Source organism: Eubalaena glacialis, chromosome 3 (assembly GCF_028564815.1).
Source record: "Eubalaena glacialis isolate mEubGla1 chromosome 3, mEubGla1.1.hap2.+ XY, whole genome shotgun sequence".
Classification (NCBI taxonomy): domain Eukaryota; kingdom Metazoa; phylum Chordata; class Mammalia; order Artiodactyla; family Balaenidae; genus Eubalaena; species Eubalaena glacialis.
The window spans coordinates 42,576,184-42,602,136 of record NC_083718.1 but is presented as its reverse complement, the minus strand read 5'-3'; the positions used below and the strand labels follow the sequence as shown (position 1 = coordinate 42,602,136).

General features: G+C 45.0%; 1 protein-coding gene across 2 annotated transcripts in view; it reads left to right on the top strand.

Moving 5' to 3' along the window:
- Window positions 1-25,953, top strand: part of KCNH1 (potassium voltage-gated channel subfamily H member 1) — a 422,730-nt gene that overhangs the window by 294,505 nt on the left and 102,272 nt on the right. For both annotated transcript variants that reach the window (XM_061185560.1, XM_061185559.1), the window contains exons 8-9: window positions 4,646-4,845; window positions 10,439-10,691. In XM_061185560.1, coding sequence (XP_061041543.1) covers window positions 4,646-4,845; window positions 10,439-10,691 — 453 coding nt within the window. The remainder of the gene's footprint in view (window positions 1-4,645; window positions 4,846-10,438; window positions 10,692-25,953) is intronic.

Sequence of the window (25,953 nt, the reverse complement as noted above, 5' to 3'; positions counted from 1 at the left end):
CCCTGGGTAGGACCCAGAGCTCTTGGTGTGATACAATATTAACTCTTAACCACTCAAATAAAGAAACCTGCTTTTATCCAAATCAGCATTTTGCCTTGGCATTGGGAAAGGTCTTCTTACATCTTTCCCAACTTGGAAGGACCTAACTAATCCACACTGAGAGTCATCCAGGTCATCCTCTTCACTGTGGGGTTCAGTTATGGCAGTGACACAGCGACGTTACAATCTCCCTCTCTCCCTCCCCATACCACACTCAAATATCTGTTGAAGTCGTAGATGGACTTTAGGTCTTCCCTTCCAGTTAGGTTTTGAGTATTTAAAGGCATAATACCTCATGTATAGATATCAATCAATAAAATATACACATTCAGTACATATAACCCCACTTCACATAAAATTAGAGAAGGGACACTGAAAGCAAAATTATCCGTTCTTAATAATAATAACATTTCATAATAGTAATAATAATTGAATAAGGCCCTCCTGAGTAGCCTTAACCTTCTGAATGCCTCAGAAACAAAGTAGCGTGGGAGCAGCCCTGGGCTGTACATGATGGACGTGGCATCACTGCCTTAACTGTCTGACCAGCACACCAGTGTCTCAGACCTGCACCTGGTTCTCAGATCATGGACAAGAGAGCTATTCTTACTGTATTGATTTGGTGTAACTATTTTTTTAAGCTTAAGATTCAATTAATTTTCGGCAGCCATTCTAAAAAAGGCACCTCTACTCTGCATTCTTGACTTCTGGTTCACTGTGGACTGGAAAACAGAGCTGAGGCAGGACTGCCATGCAGGCTTGTTGAGTTACAGTCAGACTCACTGGGAACAAGGCTGGTCCTGACACACTCGGTGGCATTACTGGGCTGGAGGAGCATCTTCGATCCCATCTTGTGTGAGGTTATTTATGAGCTTAGAAGAGCTGTGTCTGCGTTATTCAGGCTTGACGACTTCTGCTTTTCATCTGGCTCCTTTTGTTCAGATTGGCACCACTCCTGGCACCTTTCCAGAGCTGGCAGTCCTCTTTGCCATCCTCGTTTGCAATTCTTGTTGGGTGGATTCGTGTCCTCAGTTTTCCAGGCAGCCGTGTCCAGTGCTACTGGGCAGATTTAACCGAAGATTTCCTTCCCTTCCTTCTAGACCTATGCCTTTATTATTTTTCCCTCCCGTAGTCTGTCAGCCAAGCCTGAGTAAGATTATTTGAAAGAAATGATTGGGGTGTATCCATACAATGGGTTATATTCATCAATAAGAAGGAATGAACTATGGATACATGCAACAGCATGAATGGATCTTGGACATTCTGCTAAGTGGAAAAATCCAGTCTCAGAAGGTCACATACTGTATGATCCTATTTATATAATGTTCTTGAAATGACATAATTATAAAAAAAAGGAGAAGAGATTAGTGGTTGCTGGGGGGAGTGATTATAAAGGGGTAGTATAAGGGAGATGGCTGTGGTGATGGAACAGTTCTGTATTTTGAATGTGGTACTCAGTACATGAATCTACGCATGTGACACTGTGACACAGAATTATACATACACTTTACGGCAATGTGAATCTTCTGGTTTTTATATTATGCTCTAGTTATATAAGCTGTAACCAGCGAGGAAACTGGCTAAAGGGTACACACATGGAATCTCTCTGTACTATCTTTACAGCTTTCTGTGAATTTATAATTATTTTAAAATAAAACTTTTTTTAAAAAATAACAAACTATTGCTATATACAACAACATGGATAAATCTCAAAATAATTATGCTGAATGAATAAGCCAGTCAAAAAAGAAAACAAAAAAAAATACAGATAATTAGACTACATCAAATCTAAAAACTTTAATGCTGCAAACCATACCATCAAGAAAGTGAAAAGACAACCCACATGATGTGAGAAAATATTTGCAAATCATGTATCTGATAAAGGATTTACATCCAGAATATATAAAGAACTCTTATAACTCAATAATAAAAAGACAAACCCAACTGAAAAATGAGCACAGGATTTGAGTGGACATTCTCCAAGAAGACATGCCAATGGTTATTAAGCACATGAAAAGATGTTTAACATCATCAGTCATGTGAGAAATGCAAAGCAAAGCTACAGAGAGATAGCAGTTCACAATCACTAGGATGGCAATAATCAAAAAGACAGATAATAACAAGTGTTGATAAGGATATGGAGACATTTGGGACCCTCATACACCACTGGTGGGAATGTAAAATGGTGCAGCTACTTTGGAAAATACTATGGCAGTTCTTCAAAATGTTAAATATAGTTACCATATAACATAGTAATTTTACTCCAAGAGAATTGAAAACATGTTCATACAAAAACTCGCACAGCAGTGTTCATAGCAGCATTATTCATCAGTTGAAAGGCCCCAATGCCCATGAACTGATGAATGAATAAATGAAATATGGAATATCCATACTATCCATAATATTGTGAACATTAGTCAACGATAAAAAGGAATGAAGTACTGATGCATGCTACAACATGGATGAACCTTGAAAACATTATGCTAAATGAAAGAACCTAGTCACAGGAAACCACATATATTATTTAATTTATAAGAAATATCCAGAATAGAGAAGTCGAAAGGGACAGAAAGTGGATTTGCAGTTGCCTAGGATTAGGGGATTAGGGAGGAAATGGGGAATGACTGATAAATGGGTATAGGAATTTCTTTTGGGGGGGCATGAAAATATTCTAAACTTAGATTGTGCTTGTGGTTGCACAACTCTATAAATGTACTAAAAGCCATTGAACTGTACATTTTAAATGAATGTATTTTATGATGTTTAAAAAGAATATATACTGTATGATCGCATTTATATAAAATTCTTGAAGATGCAAGCTATTCTAGGGTGACAGGAAGCATCAGTTGCTTGGAGATGGGAGGCGGAGGGGGAGGGATTGTAAATGGACATGACAAAACTTTTAGCGGTGATGGATATGTTACTGTCTGGATTGTGGTGATTGTTTTATGGGTGTATACATATGTCAAAGCTTATCAAATTGTATACGTCAACATGTACAGTTCATTGTATGTCAATAGTAACTCATTTTTAAAGTAAGGCATAGCAAAAGCATGTGAAATTCACTAATATGACAAATATTTATTGGGTACTGGTATAGCGTTAGCCCCCCCGGCTGCAATGGCAAGGAAAAGCTGAGTCCAGCCTTCAAGCCTATTGTAAGGGCACAGGCAAAGAAAGAAGAATATGATTGCAAAATTGTGTCTATAACACGAGCTCAATGGAAATACAGATAGTCCCTGACTTAGAATTTTTCGACTTTATAATGGTGTGAAACCGATATGCCTTCAATAGAAACTGTACTTCCAGTTTTGAATTTTGATCTTTTCCTGGGCTAGTGATATGCAGTATGATATGCTCTTGTGATGCTGGGCAGCGGCAGTGAGCTGCAGCGCCTAGTCAGCCACGCGATCACAAGGATCAACCATTCTGGTTTTCACTTTTAGTACAGGATTCAATAAATTACATAAGATATTTAACACTTTATTATAAAATAGGCTTTGTTTTCCACGACTTTGCCCAACTGTAGGCTAATGTACGTGTTCTGAGCGCGTTTAAGGTAACTAGGCTAAGCTGCGATGTTTGGTAGGTTAGGTGTATTAAATGCATTTTCGACTTATGATATTTCCAATTTATGATGGGTTTATCGGGATGTAACCCTATCGTAAATCGAGGAAGATCTGTATGCCTGGAGAGTTGCGGTCACCCTCATGGGGACAGATGGAGGGGAGGAGTGTTGGGGAGGCTTCCTGGAAGAGGTAGCACTTGAGCTTAGCATTCAAGGGCAAACGGGGGTTACATGTAGAATGTGGGGTTTTATGATGACATAATGGTCCTTCTTCACGACACTAATGTAGGCGGAGCGGCAGTAGCATGTAGTAGGTGCTTGTTACATCTCCAGGGGACCTGATTTTATTCTGTTCATATCAAAGCCATGCTTTTTTCCCCAGGAGCCACATCACAGTGAAGTGGATTGTTGTGTTGACATGCACCTTAACAATAAATACAAAGCAAAGATATAACATCCTTCAGTGCTGTTGGTGGACTTGCTATTATTTAATTATTTGTGATTACATTTTTAAAGTCTATTTGCTATGTTGTTTGCTGTGTGAGAGCCAGGACTGAGTGGCACATTCCCCATCCTGTCTCTGGCAGGTAGTGTAGTTGGCACATAGCAGGGCTTTAAAAAGATGACTTGCTGATAGGTTTGGATTTGCGCTGGTCCAGAGCACATAAGAACACATTTGACTGATGGCTTCAGGCATGGCTCAAGCTTTTTGTGATAAAACGTATACTGTGAAGCAGTCCAGCTGTCCTGTCCCCAGCCCCCACTGCTGTCTGTCTCCTAGTTCTGGCCCCAGTCATGCCAGCTGCCCCACCCTAGCCCAGCCTCCCACAAGTTTGTCCTAGTGACCTGGTGTTTGGAGACTCTTTCTTTGGGTCCACTCCCAGAGGCTCATGGGATGAGGTTCTTCTGAGAAGGTCAGAAGCATCTGCCATTGGGTGGGCAGCTCTGACCATTGGCCTGCTCTGAGCAAGTGGGGCATTCTTGGGCCCTAGTTCAGGGACCACTGATGTGTATTTTTCCTCCTCCTCTTTTCTCTAGCACTTTTGTATGCCACCATCTTCGGGAACGTGACCACCATTTTCCAACAGATGTACGCCAACACCAACAGGTATCATGAGATGCTCAACAGCGTCCGGGACTTCCTGAAGCTCTACCAGGTTCCCAAGGGACTGAGCGAGCGAGTCATGGATTACATCGTGTCTACCTGGTCCATGTCCAGAGGCATCGACACAGAGAAGGTAAGGAGGTGAGAGGCTCAGGTAAACCACTTGTCTCTCGGCTTTCCCAGGGAGACCTGAGGCTCACCTAGGGCAGTGCTTCTCATACCTGACTGTGCATCTGAATTCTCCTGGGTTTAGTTTTAGAATCCCAAGTCTTACCTCCAAAGATTTTGATTGCTTCCAGATCAGCCTTTCTCAAGAACCGGCAATTAAGAGATATTATTTTAGAAATTGGAAAGGCAGGGGTGTCTCCTGGAGAAGAGACGGACTTGCAGTCTAACTGTCTAGGACAGGATTTCCCAGGCTGGTATGCTGATAAGAATCAGGGCCACCCAGGGTGAGATGACCAGTGTTACTGATTTTCCTTTCACCTCAGACTCCTAGATGGCACAGCATTGCTGCCAATCTGCTCTTTATTCAAACTTTCGCTATTTTGTTCATCATGGATTTTTTGCATGAATTTTGATTTTTCAGAGTATTGCCCTAAACTCTGATTTATCTTGATGACTGAGTTTTTAGCATCTCCTTAAATTTTGTGTCCAAGGCTGTTGCCTTACTCTAGTCTTGGCCCTGCTGAGAATCCCATGATATGGTCATTAAAAACAGATTCCCAGGGGCTTCTCTGGTGGCGCAGTGGTTGAGAATCTGCCTGCTAATGCAGGGGACGCAGGTTCAAGCCCTGGTCTGGGAAGATCCCACATGCTGCGGAGCAACTAGGCCCGTGAGCCACAATTACTGAACCTGCGCGTCTGGAGCTTGTGCTCCATAACAAGAGAGGCCCGACAGTGAGAGGCCCGCGCACCACAATGAAGAGTGGCCCCCACTTGCCGCAACTAGAGAAAGCCCTCACACAGAAATGAAGACCAAACACAGCCAAAATTAAATATAAACATTAAAAAAAAAAAAAAAAACAGATTCCCAGCCACAATCCCAGATCTTTGGAATCAGAATTTTGTGGGGAGGAATGGGGTGGAGCGGGGATTGGAAATCTGCATTTTTAACAAGTGTCCTATTTGTTAGACAAGCCTGGGAGATACCGACCAAGGGCTTGTGCCTTAATAATCAGTTGACTTAACCAGAGCATCCCTTAGGCTCCTTTTTAGGCATCAGTTTTCCCAGCTGTAAAATGGAAATGGCAGTAAATATCTATCATTCTCCAAGAGTTGCATTATTCTAGATGCATTTCAATAAAGTAAAGAAAATTTGGTGGTACTGGAAAGAATAGAGAAAAGATACAGTGGACTTTCGATTAATCATTTATGAATGATCTCTTTGGAATATTTTCTATGAGCAAAGATGTGATCCTAGGTTAGTTTTTCTCTGCTTCTCAAGTCTCAAGTCTCTGCTTCTCTGCTTTTTAATGGCACTTCTCCCTTTAATCACCATTCCTTAAGTACTCAGGGAATACTGATACCTTTCATTGTTAGAATGAGGCAAACAGAACGATATCACGATTGCAGAAACACCTTATGACACCTTCAAAGCCAAATTCAGCTGCCTTGGGGATCAGCTCTCCATGCTCCTGGCCTTTCTCCGTTGGAAGAGTCAGTTGAGAGTTGACAGTTTAATTGGGGAAATTTAACTAAATTTAACTGATCCCAACTTAAAAGGAACAATACCTTGATTCTACTGAATATCTGCCATAATAACAACAATAACCAGCTACCCTGTCTTGAAGGTGCATTAAGAACAGATGTTTACTGCACAACTGCACGTGCCTGGCCCTGCATTCGTGCTTCACTTAGGCTTCATGACAACCCTGGGAGGCATCCGCTCTTATTTCTATTGAAGGGATGAGGACACAGCAACCCAATTAATTTTATTAATTGCCCCTGGTCACAGAGTTAAGAATGGCGGAGTCAGGGTTTGAACCCAGTTTTGTCTGACTTCAAAGGTTGTGCTTTTCCTACTATTACTTTTTTGTTGTTGTTTTTAATTTAAAACATGTACTGGAGGGAAGAAGGACGAGTCCAGGTGAAGTTGCCCTCATTTCTCAGACGGGCAGGTCATCGGTTGGGTGGGACTTCATCCCTGGCTTTGCTAACCGCTGGCGCCACTGTGCCTGTTGTTTCTGCTCTGCTGTCTCAACCAGGCCCCTGTAGCTTCTGTGGGTGCCTGGCAGCTGATGGAGCAGAAAGGAACTTTGATCTCTCAGCCCTGGGGCTCCCTTTCCCAGGGGCCAGGATGCCTTTGTAAATCTGGTTGTTGGGAAAGAAACCCTTTCCTGCCCTCACTGCAGGGCTGGGCTGGGTGGCTGCCCATGGGAGACAGCACCCATCAGCAATGGCCCTCCCTTCCCCTCCCTGCTGTCTCCCTGGAGGGCTCTGGGATTTGCCCCACGTCCTGATCCAGATGGAAGAGGGACTATTGTGACACTCAGTGCAGAGCCCAGCCCGGCCTGGGGTGGCCGCTCTTCCTCGGCAGGCAGCTCCTGGGGAGAAAGCCAGTCCCAAGGTTCTGGGCCCTTCCCTGGTTTCCCTCCCCTCCAATCCAGGTCAGAATGGTCGGTGATGACCAGGCGATATGTGTGCGGTGGAAGGGTGGGAGTGCTGGGCAACTCTGGTGTTACCAGTAATTATCTGATGACCTTGAGCACACTATTGGTCCCTCTGAGCCTCAGTTTCCTTGTCTGTGACACATGGAAACTAGATGACTTTTAAGAATAAGGCTGACCTCTAAGGCCCTTTTGGCTCTGACCTCCTGGACTTCAAAGCCTCCCTCAGGCTGACCTTCTGCTCTGCTGTGATAACAATGTCAGACATGACAGCTCCCATGCACTGAGCCCTGTCACGTGCCGGGCATCGTACCAGGACTTTCACACAGCAGCTCATGGAATCCTCTGAAGAATTCTGTACTCAAGTTAGAAGAAGAAGACTTGGGGAAAGAAGCATAGCTTCAGGTCCACACGACTAGTACATGTGGAAGCCAGGACTTGAATCCAGATCTGCTTGATCCTAAAGCCTGTTCTCGCATCCATGCTTCATCCTGCCCCCACCCCTCCTCTCCCCCAGGGAGACTTCATGAACCTCTGTGGTGACATCTCCTTGGGGCCTTCGAAGCCTCAGAGATCAGCAAGATCCTCAAACCAAGTAGAAGGGCAGGTGGCCCAGGAAGGCTGCAGGGTCTTGAGCTGACACCCCCCCTCAGAGAGAGGCGTTCAGGAGCCCCACCAGTGTGAAGCCAACAGAAGAATAATGGAGATGCTGATGGCCATGAGAGTGTAATTTCTCCACTCCAAGTGCCCTCTCCTCTCCACACGTGCTTTCCCGTGGCTCTGGAACAGAACCCATGAATAAAGCATTATCTCCACACTCTGACAGCAAAGCCCAGCCCAAGGGAAAGGAAATATTTAAAGGTGAAATCACCTAGAGAACAAATCTTTGTTTCAAACCACTGGGCACAGTTTTGACATGACAAGCAAGTGTTCCCCACTCCCTGGTGTTCTGCTTGGAGAGAAGAGGATCCAGATCAAACCTGCATTTCTACAGGAGTCTTGTTTTACTGAACCTGAAGGAGAAGTAGTTAGTGAGCGTTCTGCCCAAGCACTGGCTGTCTGAGTTTTCCTCTGCCTCAGTCAGTCCTCCATCCCCGCTCCCAGAGAACATGCTCACTTCCTTGGCATCCTACAGCCCCAGAGCAGGAATGCAGAGGCACATAGAGGACGGGGACCTGCGTTTATTGAGTCCCTTACTGGGGCCAGGTGCTGTCCTGAGGATGTGTACTGGTAGATAGATATAATTTCATTTAATCCTCATAAGACAACATTAGCAGCATGCTTTTTTACAGAAGAAACTGAAGTGTAGAGCAGTGAAGTCACTTGGAGAGGAAGGAACTGGGATTTCAACTGTTTGGCCTCCTCTTTCCAGTGCAGAGCATGGGGGCATGCAGAGGGGCGGGACTGGAGTGGAGCTGTCCTGGACAAGGTGAGATTTGAGCTGGGTTTTGAAAGAGGCTGAGGGACTTCCAAATTCGGAGGTGAGCACCGGATGCAGAGGCAAATGGCCTGTGCTGAGGCGGAGAAGCAGGGGTGGGGAAGTAACCAGCACCCCAAGGAAATGTCTTCACTTAACACGTTTGATTTTATGCCCCCAGCTTTGTTCACAGGCTAGGACAGGAGAAAGGATTATTTTAGGAACACTCCTGATTTCTCTGGAAAAGTACACTTGAAGGTGTCCTCTTGTGTTACTTTGTGCTTGCTACGTAAGGAGCTATGAATGGTTTCTTGCAAAAATTTAGTCCAGAGAAATATTTCTCTCCATAGGAAAGGCTGAGAAATTTTTATTTCTTTGGAATATGAGACCCACATGGCCTCTTACAGTTCCCATTTTGTCTTGAGTTCCTAGATGCTGAGAGTCAAATTACAAGCCCTTTTGTTTTGGGCAGCTTTATCATATAGGGAGTGATTTGTATCTAAACTGGGCCCTGGAGTCAGACTACCTAGTTGGAGAGCCCAGCTCTGCAGTTTCCTGGCTGTGCAACTTTGAGCAAGTTATTGATCTTTCCTGTACTTCAGTTTCCTCATCTGTAAAATGGTACCATAATAGCACTTACATCATAGGGTGTATGTGAGGATTTCAATTAGCTTGAAAATGTAAAATCACAACTCTCCTGACTTTGCCTCTGCTTTCTTTCTTCATTGTTCTCCTTAGCACTTACTGCTAAATATTACTTATTTTGCTTTTTATTTGTCCCCTCCCACTAGATAGTAAGTCACACAAAGGCAGGGGGTTTTGTTTGCACTACATCCTCAGAGCCTAGAATGATTCCCGGCATATAATAAGGTATTCAGTAGATGTGTGTGAAATGAATGAATGACTCCAAAGTGCCTAGCAATGCCTGGCACGTAGGAAGTGCTCAGTAAATATTACTTAATATCTTTCTTCAAATCACATCCACCTTCAATCCCTCAACAGACCATGTCAGCTGTATCTTCAGAATACATTCGGAATTTGATTACTTCTTACTGGCTTCCCTGCCAGCAACCCAGTCCAAGCCCCCTCACTGCTCACCCGGACACCTGCAGGCGTGAGCTAACTCGATTCCTGGCTCCACTCCTGCCAGCCTACAGTTGGCCCTCTAACTCCACTCTGGAGCTGCAATGATCGTCTTAAAATATAGAGGGTGCCCTGCCATTCCCCTGCTCAAAGTCCTCCAACGTGTCCCCATTACACTCAGTATCATAATCAAGATCTTTTCATAGTTTAAAAGTCTCCACATGCTCCCGTGCTTGACGTTCTCCTGAAACCTCGTCTCCCATGCCCACCTTTCCCCTCATTCACACTGGCTATTGCTCAGGTCTCCTCACAGCCTTGGCTATTCTGCTGGAATGTTCTTCTTTCATAGGGCTCCCTCTGACACGTTATGTAGATGTCAGCTTAATTGTCACCTCCTCAGAGAGGGCTTCCTGGATTTCCTGTCTAAAGGGTCCCACATACTCCCAGACCCCTGTCCTGAGCATTTAGCACAGATTTTGGGGTCACTGCGGCTGTCTTGTCCATTGGAGCCTTGAAAAGTACGGTCTAGTCTAGTGGGTGTTGCTTCCGTCCTGCGAAGCAGTGAGCTGGCGGCCACACCGAGGATCCTGACACTTTTTCTCCCCATGCTTGGCCAGGTCCTGCAGATCTGCCCCAAGGACATGAGAGCTGACATCTGCGTGCACCTGAACCGCAAGGTGTTCAAGGAACACCCGGCCTTCCGGCTGGCCAGCGACGGCTGCCTGCGGGCACTGGCCATGGAGTTCCAGACAGTGCACTGCGCCCCAGGGGACCTCATCTACCACGCAGGAGAGAGTGTCGACAGCCTCTGCTTTGTGGTCTCCGGCTCCCTGGAGGTGATCCAGGATGACGAGGTGGTAGCCATTCTAGGTAGGTGTTGCCTTTGCTGGATGGAAACCTGCTGGTACCTGGGGTTGGTTTAGCTACTGCCTTCAACCAGAAATGGCTCCACAGGGCAGGACCAATGGTTGGCATCCATACATCTATCCAGCAAATATCTGAGTGCCTGTCTTGTGCCAGGCAATGTTTGAAGCAGTTGGGATGTTTCAATGACAGAAATGGATTTTGTCCTACAGGGACTCTACTGGGGGGAGGTGAACAAATTAGCAGACATTTGTATACAGTGGAAGGGACATCTAACCCGGGATTCAGGTATTGGGGATGGCTTCCTGGAAGAAATGACATCTAAGTGGAAACCTAAAAAATGAATATGAGTTAACATGGTGAAAGGAAGGGACAAAGGAGTATTCTAAGCAGAGGGGAAAGCATGCGTGAAATCACCACAGAGAGAGAGAGAGAGAGGTCATGATTCATTTGTACAAGTGTACCTACTCAGTGTGGCTGGAACACGCAGAGCAAGGAGGGGTGTGGTGAGAGATGAGTCTGGCAAGGGAGCTCTGAGCACTAGGCAGATCATGGCAGGCTCTGGAAGCCATGTTAAGGGACTTGGATTTTATTTTGGGGAGCCAATGAAGGGTTTAAAGCAAGGGAGAAGCACGATCAGATTTGTACTTTAGAAAGATAATTGTAGTTGCAGAGTTAATTGAAGGGGGAAGGCCGGGGCAGGGAGATGAACCTGGAGACCTGTTATCTAGGGGCAAGTTGGTGGAGCCCCAAACTAATATTTGTGGTGGGCAGAGGGAGAGAAGCAAATGGAGTTGACATATTTAAGAAGTAGAATCAACAGCACCTGATGATGGTTTGGCTGTGGGAGGAGAGGGAAGTCAATGAGGACTGCGAGGTCTCTCACTTGGAAACTTGGGAGGCGGCGTGCCATGCACTGTAATAGGGCGTGTGGGGGGAGGAGGAATGACATGGGGGAACATGTGGGTATTTGGTATTTGAGCATCAGTGGCCTTTGAGAGATTCATCTGGTTGCCTGAGGCAGCTGCAGAACAGCTCTTTAGTGGGGGCATGTTTACCTCTCTGAGGGGGCAAGCCCTCATAATAATACCCATCATTTATGGTCATCTATTCTGTATCAGGCATTTTACATACAGGTTCTCAGTTCATCTTTACAGTAACCCTATGAAGTAGTTTTATTTTCCCCATTTTGTAGATGAGACACTGGCAGCTCAGAGGGGTTGGGGAACTTTCCCAAGTCTTCATAGCTGATGAGGTCCATGGAGCCAGCATCCTGGGGTCCCTCTGACTCCAGAACCTCTGCTCTGATCCATTTAGCAATACTTCATTCCCAGTGTTAGTATGTAGTTTGCTGGCCCATTCAATTGCCAGACACTGCTAGACATTGTGGACTTTTTTTTTTTTTTTTTTAATCTTTGGGTGTGCTTTCTTAGGAAACTGAGGCAGGGAGACATTGTTACACTGAAGTTAGACTTGAGATTCAAACCAAGTATCAAGACATAGATAGTATTTTTTTTCTAAAGCCTAAACTTTGTTTCTGCTTGATTTGAGAGTATATGATATGCAGCCTCTTTTCTCCCCTGACCCTGAGCCAACTTGCCCTCTTGATTATATTCTACTCAGGTTAACCCAAGGATGCTTTGTACTCCTTCAGTGTGTGCTGGCAGATGGTGGGAGGGAGACTGGGATAGAGATTCAGTGGGGGATGGAGGCTGAAACTGTCGAAATAAGTTTTGGATTCCTAGTGTCCACTGAACTCTGCAGACAGGATTATTATTCTGTTCCTTGCCTTTCTCATCCATAGAGACATGAGATTTGACTGTGTGTAAGGAACAGCACACATTAAGGGTAAAGCCATTGCTTTAGTATCACTGCAGGGAAAGGATACTTATCTCTACCTTTAATACTAATCAGTGTCCCCAATAAAGAGGACTTTCCTTTAGTGATAGCTCTCTCAGGACATTTGCCTGGCTGGGAAGAAGAGTCACTAGTGACTAGTGGGCTTTCCTTTGAATTTGAATTTGATCCTTTGGTGTAGGGCATCTTTCACCCATTCCCTTCACTGATAGCTCACCATATGCCTTTCCAAGGAGTCTAGCCTCAGACCAGTGCCATCTCCCTTACATATTCACGCTCAGGGCTTCCTTATCGACACCTCACCACGCCCCCCCGCCCCAAGCTAAACAGCTACACTATTAGGGGTTGGGTTTGGACACCTAGGCATGGAGGTAGGAAGAGCTGCAGAGGGTGAGGAAGGCAAATGATTACTTCCCAGTCCCGTCTCATTTTTCCTCATCCTGGGCTTCTTGTGGGGAAGCAACCAGGGCTTGGTTCAATTTTGATTTATTTGGTCAGTTGACTACTTCTCCAAGTCCAGCCCTCTGCCTCGGGCCCTCCTGGGCATCCTGCCAGCTCTAGCCAGCAGCGTGGATGGGGCCTCTGAAATAGCTCAGCAGCTTCAGATTCAAAGTGGTTGCTGCCCTCAAGCTGTCCAGACTTGAAAAAGCAGGTATCCCCAGGAGCCAGATTGGGTCCAGAAAGTAGGTCCACGCTTGACGTCCTAAAGAATCTTTGACATTTCAAGAGGCTCTTATTCTTTAAAAGGATAACACATGTTCTTTGAATGAACTTGACCTCTGGGCCAAGAGGTGTAAGAGAGTCCAAGCTCTTTTTCCCTTGGAAACTTCAGAGTTTTGTTGTTGTTGTTTTCCTCTAATTAGAGTACCTTCTGCTCAATGAACTGAAATCAGTTTGTTCTTGTAGAGGGGATTTAAGCATCCAATAGCTATTAGAACTAGATCTTTACTGTCCTTGGATGCCTTTCAGTTCAATCCAACTGAAATTTATTGAGGCAACTGTCACGGAGGTGGGGATGCATCAGTGGATCAAACACGAGCCCAGCCTTCAAGGAGCTGCTGCAAGGAGCTCCTCCAGGAGGAGACGGACATTATTTAAAAGGCACCAGTCACACTGCTTGGCAACTATTACCATAGAGAGAATGCAGGTGCTTCTAGAAGGTTATAGGACATGTAACTATTGAGCAGCTACTGTGTACCCAGTGCTCCAGTGAGAATAGCCAGGGAATCCTTAGTTACCATAAAACAGGAGGCTTTTGGAAAAAGCCCAGAACTCATCCGTCTTATTCCTTTGGTCTCTAGTCTCTTGTTATCAGTTCACTCATTTACACTCTGCTCATTTGTTTCCTCCTTCCAGTTCGAACATTCCACCCCCATTCTCTGTTTAATTTTAGCACAGACTCCAAAAACGAGGAAAAGGGTCAGGACTCATAACTGAATGTGCTTAGTATGTGTTAAAAATAAAACCCTTTCTAATAAAAGTTTTCTGGAAAAGTGTTTTTCAAACTTTCTTGACTCAATGTATATTGTATTATGAACTAATAAACACATGTGCACACACACAATTATACATAAAACTCAGCACTTAACTCTTGCTGCATGAAATGCAACCTCGTGTTTTCTACTAGATTCTATTCACTTTCATTTAAAAAGAAATTGACTGTCATGACCCACTGAATTACTTACTTGACCTGCCCTCAGCCCGCAGTTTAAAAACATGGTCCCACAAACACAGATGATCTCTCTCCTGGATTGAAAGCCATGCTGTCCCCTGAGGACGGAGAATATACTAGATGATCTCTTGTGTTCTCCTTTCCCTCTGAGGTTCTCTGCCTGATTTTTGAGGCGATACCCTCCTAATCTCCTTTAGGAATTCTCTTAGCAATCCCTTCGTGGCTTCTCTAATTTCGTTTCTTGGCTCTTTGAAATAAACTCAAGCCTTTAGCCTGTGCATTTTATTCATTAGATTTTTTAAAAGTAATCTTCTTCTAGTTTTTCATAGATATCAGAATAAAAAGTCACAGGTACTCATTCTGTCCCTGCCCCATTGGTACTCTTAGCATCTGCAAGTAAGTTGTTATCTCAGTTCTGTGTTAGTTGACCAATGTAAATGAGGGATGAGCTTTCATCAGGGCTCAGCTTGAGCGTGATCCAGCTCTCTTTGTTTCCATCTTATAAGTGCAGTGTTTAAATGCTCCTGTTTCACTGTGATTTAGAATCCCTGTAGTAACTTTTAAGGGTTTTGCATTTTAATACGTAATTTATATTTTAATCTCAGATCATCTTGTATCTTTTTGTTTTGTTTTGGTTCATCGTCTTGGGCAAGACAGACTTTTTTGTTGCCAGGCTACACTGAGTAGTGGAAAGAGCCCTGGACCTGGGACTGGAGATTTAACTGTAACCCCAGTTCTGCACTAACTCCCTGCAGGAGTTGCCACTAACTGGTTAAGTCTCCAAGGCCTCCTGTGGTTCTGCTAAGACCATCACACTGCATCAACTGCATGTTTACTCATCTGTCGCCTATGAGCTGAGGTCCTTTGGTTTCATATCTCTGGCATGGCCCAGCACATGGAAGGTACTGGGGGCTGTTTGCTGAATTGAGATGAATTGAATTGAAAGGCAGAGGCTGGGCTGTGAAGGGCCCCATGGTCCAGAATAAGGGGCTGGACTTTATCTTGGGGGGATGAGGGGCCCAGAGAGGGTTTTAAACATGGGAGTGACATGAAGATTTGGGTTCCACAAATATAGAGGCATGGAGGCATGGTCCAGAATAAGGGGCTGGACTTTATCTTGGGGGGATGAGGGGCCCAGAGAGGGTTTTAAACATGGGAGTGACATGAAGATTTGGGTTCCACAAATATAGAGGCATGGAGGTTCCACAAATATAGAGGCATGGAGGCATGGAGGCTTTAAATTCCCATGGCCGCGTGGGGTGAGCGGCTAGTTCAAGTCTACAATTGGCCTCACTAGCATGCCAGCACCCTGGGCGGTTGTCTCGATCGGCTTTGTTTTCTGCTATTCTCAGCGCCTGGCACACGGAGGCTCCAAAAGAATGGATGAGGAGGGACGAGGCGTCTGTCCATGCCCCTCTGCTCTCAGGTGAGAAATCATGAGGGCCTGAGTGAGGTGGTGGAAGGGAGATGGGGAGGAAGAGCCAGAGAGAGCAGGAGAGGGGGAACCTCCAGGATGTGGAGCTGGAGCTGAGAACCCTGAAGGGCAGCAGTGGGACGTGGGCTGGAGAGGCAGATCTGGGCTAGCCTGTTGACGTTTCTGAACGTGAGCCTGAGGAACTAGGTAGTGGGAAACTACCAAGGCTGGTGAGTAAAGTGTGACACTGTTAGAGCTGTGATTTGCAAAAATTAATGAATTTGACATAGAGACAAGGAGACCATTAGGTGACTGCGGCTTATAGTAAGGATGAAAGGTGTTATGGTGTGGTCAGGAGAAACCGAGACAGGAGTCGGGCTGCCAAATAAAACACAGATATCCAGTTAAATTTGAATTTCATATAAACAAAGAATAATTTTTAGCTGAAGTATTTCCTAAATATTGATGGGGCATGTGTATGCTAAAATGTACCCATTTATCTGAAATTCAGATTTAACTGGGTGACCTGTATTTGCTGAATCTGGCATGGAAGGGTCAGGTGGCTTGAGACATTCTGGGAGGAGAGTCTGAAAGGTTGTAAATAATAGGATGTGGGGAGCAGATACAGGGAGGTGAGAGGGGACTGACCCCCGGTGGGTGGAGAGATGGAGGCGCCGGCAACAGAAGAAGCCAGTCAGGAGGAAGAGGTGGTGAGAGGGAAAGGTGATGAGCTCGGTTTGACTTGTTGCGTTTAAAGGCCAGTGGGGTATCCAAGTGGAGTGTTTAACAGCTACTCAGAAAGGCAGGCCTGGAACTGGGAAAAGAAGCCAGGGCTCAAGACAGAGATTTAGGATTCAGAGGAAGGAATAGGAACTTGGGGAGAAAAAATAGGTGCAGAGTGAATAGAGCTTTCTAAAGGAAATTCTCATAACTTTAGAGCCCAGACAGAGGGGACTGGTTAAATCAAAAAATATGGTAAATCAAGGCAGTTGTTATGATGATGGTATAAGAAGTTTGATTGGAATGCAGAATGTTTCAAATATAATGTTAAGTGGGGAAAAAAGCAGAATATATAACTATATATGCAGTAAATGTAACTACATAAAAATGCATATGAGTGGAAGAAAGATGGAAAGTGTACCAACATGTTAACTGAAGCTTTCTGCACGGTGGTCTTAAGAGCCAATATTTTCTACTTTTCAATATATTTCATTTATTTTCTACAATGCACACATATCCTTTTATAAACAAAAGGGGAAAAATCAAGTCAATTTCGAATTCTTATCTGTAGCCATCATGGAAAATTATCACCTGCTTTCAGTGGAAGATTTGTGATCTTGTTCACTTAGTGGAGAGACATTTGGCTAATTTAATTTTATCTAACTGCAGTTGTGAAGAACAGAAGGAGAATTGTCATGATGTTTCCAAGCCACTGCTTTAATGTAACCATTTATGTGTGGGCCCCCCTTCAGATAGCTATGTCAACATTGTTTCCTCAGACTCAGTATAGTCTCCAGGAGGAAGGCTGGTGACCCATATTGGGGTGAAATTTTAATTCCTTTAAGGAGAGCATTTGTATCATAGGGTAATTTCTAACATCCATCATTTTTATTTCTTCTTTTTAAATAGGTCCATAAATTTTCAGCTCAGCATTAAGCTAGATCAGAGTGAATTACAGGAGTTTTTCTGAGCAGGTCAGCAAATTCCTTCTGGAGTCAGGCTGACAATGTAGCCACCTGAGGACACCAAGGTTCTTGCACTTGGACTGGGGGCCAGTCCTGTCCTCAAAGTCATCCATCCTAAGTCATTCATAGTCTTTCAAATCCTGTCCCACCTTACATTATTCCACTCAGACCCATCTTTTCATTGATCTATTGATTAGTTCATTCCATAGAAATGCCAGGTGTAGTGCTGGGTCTTGGAGATACAACAGTGAACCAAACATACACTCCTGGCATAGAACTAACAGTCTCACCAGGGAAACAGACAAGTGAATATGCAGTTTCACGTATAAAATAGAGTGCCAAGAGTTGTAATGAGAGTACGAACAGGATGCTATGGGAGCTTATAAGACAGGCATCTAATTCAGCCCAGCCAGAAGAAATCAAGGAAGGCTTCCTGACAGAGGTGGCATCTGAGCTGAGACTTCCATGATGAACTGAATTCCACCAGGTGCTTGGGAGCGGGGTGTGCTGAGGATAGGGGATTAAAGAGAGAGTGTTCCCTGGCAGAGGGGCAGCATCTGCAAAGACTTTAAAAGAGAAGAGTCACAAAATCGCATTTGTGTTTAGAAAGATCATCCTGGCTGCTGTGAAGAGAATGGATAGCAGGCAGGGAGACCAGTGAGGAGGGTGCTGAGAGATGAGAGAGGCCTGAACTGACTTAACAGCAGTGGGAATGTAGAAAAGTAGACAGATCCAAGAGATATCTGATAAATAAAATTATCAGAGCTTGGTCATTTATTGAATATGGAGACAAGCAAGAGGGTGGAGTCTGCAATGACTTGGACAACTTTCACAGGGAGGAGAAACACTGGAGGATGGGCAGGTTTCCCTGGGAGCAGGACCAGTTCCAGTTTTGAATCTGTGGATTTGAGCTAAGTTCAAGTATCCAGTGGGAGATTCTGTGGACTCAGAAGAGAGATCGAAGCTCGAGGTATAAACCTGGGGATCATTGTGATCCAGGTGACAATTGAAGCTAAGGGAGAGGCTGAGAAAACTCAAGGAGAGAGAGGAGGGTAAGAAGCAACAAGGTCTAGAGCAGAGCCCCAAGGAATACCAGTTAATGTGGGACACATGTAGGAGTCCGAGATGGACCGCCATCAGAGGGGGAGAGACCAGGAGAGTGGGATGTCACAGAAGCCAAGGAGGGGCAGAAAAGGGCATTTTCAAATGCTACAGAACCACATTTCAGTGACTAGAAGATGCCATGGATGATAAGACACACCAGTATTCTATGGCCCACTGAGAAACAATGCTACCATTAAACTGTGACATATCATTGATTGTAAGGCATCTTCTGATTTCAGAGATAAAAAATGCTAAACAACTTAAGTATATCTTAGAATCAAAGAGCTTTAATATGTTGAGGACTAAAAACTATCTTTTAGGCTGTTATCAGGAAAAGAGTTATTGACCATGGTGAGAGTAATGCTGAGTATAGGGTCAGAAGCAAGATCAGAGGAGCTTGAGAAATGAAGAGGGTGGGAGTTGGGTTCAGGGGTGCTTCATAATTTGCATACATCTCTCCCAGAGTTCTGAACCAAGAGAGAGATAATATGTAAGATGGGTACCAGTCAAAATATCACCTTTTATTTTTGTGATAAAGCTAATACCGGAGAATATGCATTATATTTACATCCAAGAAGGCTTCCCAATATTAAGCCCCAGGATTAGACCCACCCTTGTGTTGCTGACCAGCACAAGCCTACCCCTGTGAGGGTCTGCCCTGTATCTCTGGTGGCAGGAGGGACAGAGAGAACAGGCTCCTGGCAGGCAGATCCCAAGGAGAGAGAAGGGGGTGGCCTGCACACGTGCAGGGTCTCCTCCCAAACTCATTAGTCAGATGAGGGCACGAGAGAGGCCAGGAGTGTGGTGCACCTGAAGCTGCCTTCTGGGCAGAAAACATCAGGAATAGGAACAAATCATTCCCCCCTTGATAGTCAGAGCACGGAGGCAGTGTAAATAACACCACCAAGAAATTGAGCCCTGAAAGAAAGGAGAACATAGCCCAAACCAGCTCTCTTCATTCCTGACCATCCAGCTTTCCCCCTGCTGTTTGAAGGGATTATCCATCTCTTTCATGTATCTGAATTCTCTTGCCTCACCGTAGAAGGCTAGCTTCCCTTTTTCTCTATGAAATCTCTCCAGTTCTGCCTAGACTAGGCTCCCACATATCTTGGTATTACATTTTTGTTTGTTTTAACTTCACTGTTACATACATGTAAGTTTTGTCTCATATTGTAAGCCCCTTGAACGTAGAGATGATGTCCTATCTTTTTGTTCTATCTCCCTTAATTGCTGGAACACTGCCTGATCCATAATAGGTCAGGCCAAGTTGCTGAACTGGTTTGAATTGTGTGCAGAAGGGTGGTGAGACGTAACCCCACTTTTGGGAACTCCCAATCTCATAGCTGCCTGGGAGAATCAGAGGCAGTTCACACCGCACCTGGTGTATGACGTTACAGATTCTCGTGTGGGTTTCATTAAGCAGATATGTGGCTGAACCACACCATGGTCCCATCCCTGATACAGAGATGGTTTGCAGAAGAGCAGAACAATTGTTCTCCTTTGTACCAACTTCAAAAGAAAACAAATGTTTCTTGAACATCTCTGAACTCTCCTACAAAGCCTAACATGAGACCAAACCTTTCTAGAAGGAGACGCCCCTCTGAGAAGTGGGGTGAACTGCACACCTGTCCCTGGAGCCACGCCTCCTGAGCCTCTCCAGTCCCTGCTTTCTCTGTCAACAAAAAAAATCCAGTAAAACATGTTGGCTCAGCACCTGACATCACAACACAATCCGATACGATCTGGCACTTAAAGCTAAGGCTTTATTCCTAGTAGTAGATCTTCATGGCTTGGATGGGAAGGCAAATGGATGAGATTTCCACCATGGCTGTCTGTCTTTGATGTACATTCTCACGTCTCTAAACTGCGGCAGATGAAGCAGAGGTCACAGACTGCCAGCAGCATTTTTTTTTTTTCCAGTAAGAACAAGAAGGGCTTGGTGGTTTCACTACAGATAAGAGGAGGCAAAATTTACGAGGTGTCAGAACTCTGCTTAGCTACTGTCCCCCATGGTCTCAGATAATGCAAGGGAAATGTCCATAAGTGCATGCAGGAGAGTTAACTATTCCAAAATTAGCTTGAAAGCCTGGACTTTAGCACCTTTGGGGTGAGGTACATGGTGGATGCCTGAAGCGGGGTCCCTGGCCAGTGCCTGGCCTCATGCACAGGGACCCCTCAGCAGATCCTGGCCCCCTGTCCATAGTCAGGGCTGGTGTGGGAGGTGGGTGGGTACCACCAAGGTATTTAGCTCAAGTCGTTGGAACTTTTGCTCTGAATGTGCTGCCAGAGCCTCCATCGTCATGTCCATCCGATCCTTCAGAGGTGCGGAAGCCCATGCTTTTTCCTGGAGCAGGTGAAGAAAGCAGATGTGTGTATACCTGCCCCCGCAGAACCCAACACACTGTACTGCCCCAGTGGACCGTGGACTCCTGAATTGGCTGGGATGTGGATTCAGCTGCTCCAACAAAAACCCAAAATAATAGAAGCTTACACAAGACAGAAACTTGTTTTTCTCTTGTGGAGCCAGCTGTCCAGGTAGAGAGGGCTGGTGTGGCGACTTCATGGTGTCAGGCACCCAACCTCCTTCTAGCCTGTTGCTTCATCCTAACGAGGTTGTCACCTTGGCTTCCTGGTCCAAGAGAGCTCACATCTTGTTCCAGCCAGGAGGAAGCGGGGAGAGGGGAAGGGCAGGGCATGACCCTAGAGGTGGCACACATCCCTCTGCACCCCTCCCCTTTACCAGAGCTCAGACAAATGGCCACATTTAGCTGTAGGGCAGTCTTTCTTCTGGTCATCTTTGTGCCCAGCTATAAGGCATGGGTTTTATTTCCATAAAAGGAGAGAATTGGTTCTGGGGAACATGTGGATTCCTAAGCCATGGCTCCTTAAGGTCAAGGCTGTCCCTGATTTATCCTCCTTCCCATCACCTAGCATGGTGCCCGCCCCAGGTAGAGCTCCCTAAATGTTGACTGAAGAGGAGGCTGCTTGAGAGAGGGGATGCAGAAGACAACCCACTGGGAGCATTTCGTGACCTCTCCCAGTGTGGAGGCTGCATGGCAGCGGGCGGAAAACCCATGGGTCACGGACAATCATTTAAACCTCTCTGGAGCTCTCTCTTCTCCTTAAAATGGGGCTGATGATCCCTGTGGAATTTGCTTCACAGGGCTGTTATAGAGGACTCTTCTTTTATTGTGGCTACTATTTTTTGAGCACCTACTCTGTTCCAAGCACAGTGCTAAGTGCTTTGTTCACATTATTTCATGTAAGCCTTACAACAGCCCTGTGAGGCAGGTATTATTACCCACATTTTCTAGCTGAGTCAATTGAGACCGGGAGAGGTTAGTAAGATGCCTAGTGCCTTTGCTTTATTTATGCATCCAACAACCATTGAACGCCAGCTGTGTGCCCAAGACCCTGCTGGGGACCCGGCAATGACAGGGATGAGGAGTGTTTGCAGAGTGCAGGGGCACACATAATGGGGAGCTGCTCTGGTCAAGGGTCAGGGAGGTGTGGGTGTATTTCGAGGCATGAGAAGGAGTTATCCAGACCAAGGAGCACGGCGGAATGTCTGAGGCTGTGCTGAGCCGGCCCAGAGGTGAGCCGGGAGCCAGACTTGGAGGGAGTCTGAGAACCCACTGTGATTAGAGGCAGAGGGTGAGGGGGAGGGGCTGGCAGGGGCTGCTCCAGCGCCCAGCAAGGCGGACCTGAGCTTGAAGCCAGCTTGTCTGGCCCTGAAGCCTGTGTTGACAGAGTGGATGATAAAGTACTTGGGAAATGTGCTGGGGGAAGTACCAGGAAGGAGGAGATTTGGGCAAGTTCTCTTTGTGTCTTAGACATGATTCTGAGGACCCAGGAGAGGACCTGGATTTCACATGCCTGGTGTCTATCCTGAGTCCAGGAGGTCTGAGAACTCTCCCCGTCCTCATCTCATCCTCGTGAGCTACCCAGTTCAGTGGGTGTGCAGAGTCTGCTCAGGACTTGTCTGGAGGGATTAATCCAGCTTCTTTGTTATGTCCCATAAGCAGAATTATCCCAAGGGCCAGGAGAGAGAATGGCTCTCCCTCAGAGCCTCTCTCGACTATGCCAGGATCTCTGCAGCCACATTTCTCCGTCCTGATGCAGTGAGTGACAAGGCCCCTCTAGTCTCGAGATGGCTTGAGGGCAGAGGACTTCCTGATGCCCCAGAGAGGAGGAATAAAGGCACTAGGGCTGGCCCTCACTGCAGTCTATATTCCTGGCACCTCTCTCAGCACCCTGGGTGGAGCTCCTAGCAGCGTTGGTATCACATGCTCACTGTAGAGTCTGGAAGGTGCTTAGATGAGTTTGCAGCTGAATGAGGAGACCAGGCATTTTCCTCAAAGGATTACAAAATATACTGTCCACGCTCATCCCTGCAGGCAAGTGGAGGAGCAGATAATCCAAAACCTGGAGAACCCAGAGGCTTCCGAATGGCTTTCAGTCCTGCTAAAGAGACATATCCTGTGCCTCACGGCCTTTGCACGTGCTGTGCCCTCTCCCTGGAATCATCTCTGCGCTATGTTTTTATGCTGGTTCACTGGAACTCATCCTTTAGGTCTCAGCTCAGACGCCACATCTTCCTGGAAGCCTGAGCTTGAGCCGGATACCCCTCCTGTACTCTCCGCATCATAGCCCCTAACATGTTAGAATCACCTGAGTCTCTCTCAACTCCACTGCATCTGTCATCCCACTGCTATACCTCAGCACCCAGAACAGTGCCTGCCAAGAATTGCATGAATAACCGAATCAGTTCTTTCTCAGTGGTGTGGGCCTCGAAATGGCTGATGATTTTAGCAGCATATGATGACTTTAACTGCAGAATTATGTTTTGCTTAGTACAGGATACCACTGTGAGTGGCCTTTACAAGAGGACATGATAGGGAATAGTGAAGAGAAGCAGCTGGAATTTCATTTTTGCTCTGACCCCTCTGGTCCGCCAAGCTCACTCACAGCCAGTCTTTTAAAAATGGGGCTTTTTCTGGAGTGTTCTAAACTCGGTTGTCCGTTTCTGTAACTCTTTAATATTCAGTAGGCTGTGGATCTTCTCAGGTCCCCAAGTCCCAGCACCTCTTGAATTGTCCCCAATCACCCCTCTTAACCCTCCCAACCCCCCTCTCCCATCTTCCTTCCCGCTTCAGCCTCTGCAAGTGGCTGTTCCAGCCTCTGTCCTTCATGACACCAAATTGTCTACAGGGTGTTGGTTTCCTCCTGTGCTGGACTCCTTGCAGAGATCTCCCCTCCCTCTCTCCTGGTGCCACCTTAGCCCTGTGTCCCAACTCCCACCTCTGTTTTGTGAATGTTCCTCAGCCCCACGTTTGTACCCCAGAGGGCTGTTTATGTCCATGGCAAAAGTGGAAGCTCAGTAAAGAAAGCTGCATATAACTGGGGGTGGGAGGGGAGGAGGATTAATTATTACAGGGATGTTTGCTTGGAGTTTTAATGAGACTGCCTTTCCTTTATTCCCCCTCGCTTTTTTTCCTTTTTCTTTTCCCCCCAGCTCAGAATATCCACTTAGAATGTCTTTTAGAATCTTAGAACCTTAGGTTTTAACATTCTGCACCCAGCGCCTCAGTGTAATAAACAAATCAATAAGCTGAGGGTCTCAAGAAGTTTGATTGCCGAGTGCATTGGGGTACCTTTTGTTCTTCGGCGAACGATCATTTCACACTAGGGAACAAGAGATGAATGTGGTTATAGAGTTTGTCCTGGCCTCCGATTCGTAACCCTGACCTGGGAAGTCATTATTCCAGCGATGTGTGTAACTTACAAGCAGCCTGCCAAATGCTCTACGTCCTTCCCTTTGACAGTTTTCCCAAGTTATATGTGTCATAACTTTATTTCTCATTTGCCAGAATAGTCTTGGGTTTGTTTTGAATCTGACAGGTCCTCTGACACCACATTCTTCAATCTCACTAACAGGTCATTTATACCAAAAAGGCTGCCTTGACAGGAAGAAAGATTGTATGATTTTCAATTTGGGTTGAAAATCAAATGCAAGCTATGACAACACTGAGACTTCCTAGACCCTACAAGTTAATCATGATTATCTTACCTTGAAATACCTTTTGTAGTAGGAACTAGTCTCCATTTATTGTTTCTGTCAAAACCTTTGATTGGAATACTCTTCACAATGGGAATATTGTCATTTCTAAAGATGCACTGATTTATTTCCTGGAGTGTTTCAAACACAGTATGTTTGCCCTTTGTTGTATGCAGTAGATATGCTCCTGAAGAGTTGTTTATAAACTGAATTTTTACAGATAAACTCATATGTTAAATGCACATGAGGGGCTATTATTTTACATTATGGGTTCTTTTATAATTAGAAAGACTACTCCTAATTCATTTGAGAATGTTCACGTATTAGGTTTTGTTTAAATGAAGTAATATTTTTTATGATTACAAAATATTACACTTCGAATAAAAGCATAAACAAGGAAAATCACAATTTTAAATCCACCTCCCCATCCCCAGGTAACACAGTTAATATTTTTATGTATTTCCATTAAGTCTTTTTTTATGTCCATTCTTATCACATGGGAACATAATGACTACATTGCTAACTGACCCACATTTCCCCACTTCATGTCTTCAACAATTTTCCCTCATATTTTTTTTCTGTAGCTTTTTTTTTTAAACTTTATTTATTTTTTTATACAGCAGGTTCTTATTAGTTATCCATTTTATACATATTAGTGTATATATGTCAATCCCAATCTCCCAATTCATCACACTACCATCCCCCCCCCGCCACTTTCCCCCCTTGGTGTCCATACGTTTGTTCTCTACATCTGCGTCTCAATTTCTGCCCTGCAAACCGGTTCATCTGTACCATTTTTCTAGGTTCCACATATATGCGTTAATATACAATATTTTTTTTTCTCTTTCTAACTTACTTCGCTCTATATGACAGTCTCTAGATTCATCCAAGTCTCTACAAATGACCCAATTTTGTTCCTTTTTATGGCTGAGTAATATTCCATTGTATATATGTACCACAACTTCTTTATCCATTTGTCTGTTGATGGGCATTTAGGTTGCTTCCATGACCTGGCTATTGTAAATAGTGCTGCAATGAACATTGGGGTGCATGTGTCTTTTTGAATTATGGTATTCTCTGGGTATATGCCCAGTAGTGGGATTGCTGGGTCATATGGTAATTCTATTTTTAGTTTTTTAAGGAACCTCCAAACTGTTCTCCATAGTGGCTGTATCAATTTACATTCCCACCAAGAGTGCAAGAGTGTTCCCTTTTCTCCACACCCTCTCCAGCATTTGTTGTTTGTAGATTTTCTGATGATGCCCATTCTAACCGGAATGAGGTGATGCCTCATTGTAGTTTTGATTTGCATTTCTCTAATAATTAGAGATGTTGAGCAGCTTTTCATGTGCTTTGTGGCCATCTGTATGTCTTCTTTGGAGAAATATCTATTTAGGTCTTCTGCCCATTTTTGGATTGGGTTGTTTGTTTTTCTAATATTGAGCTGCATGAGCTATTTATATATTTTGGAGACTAAT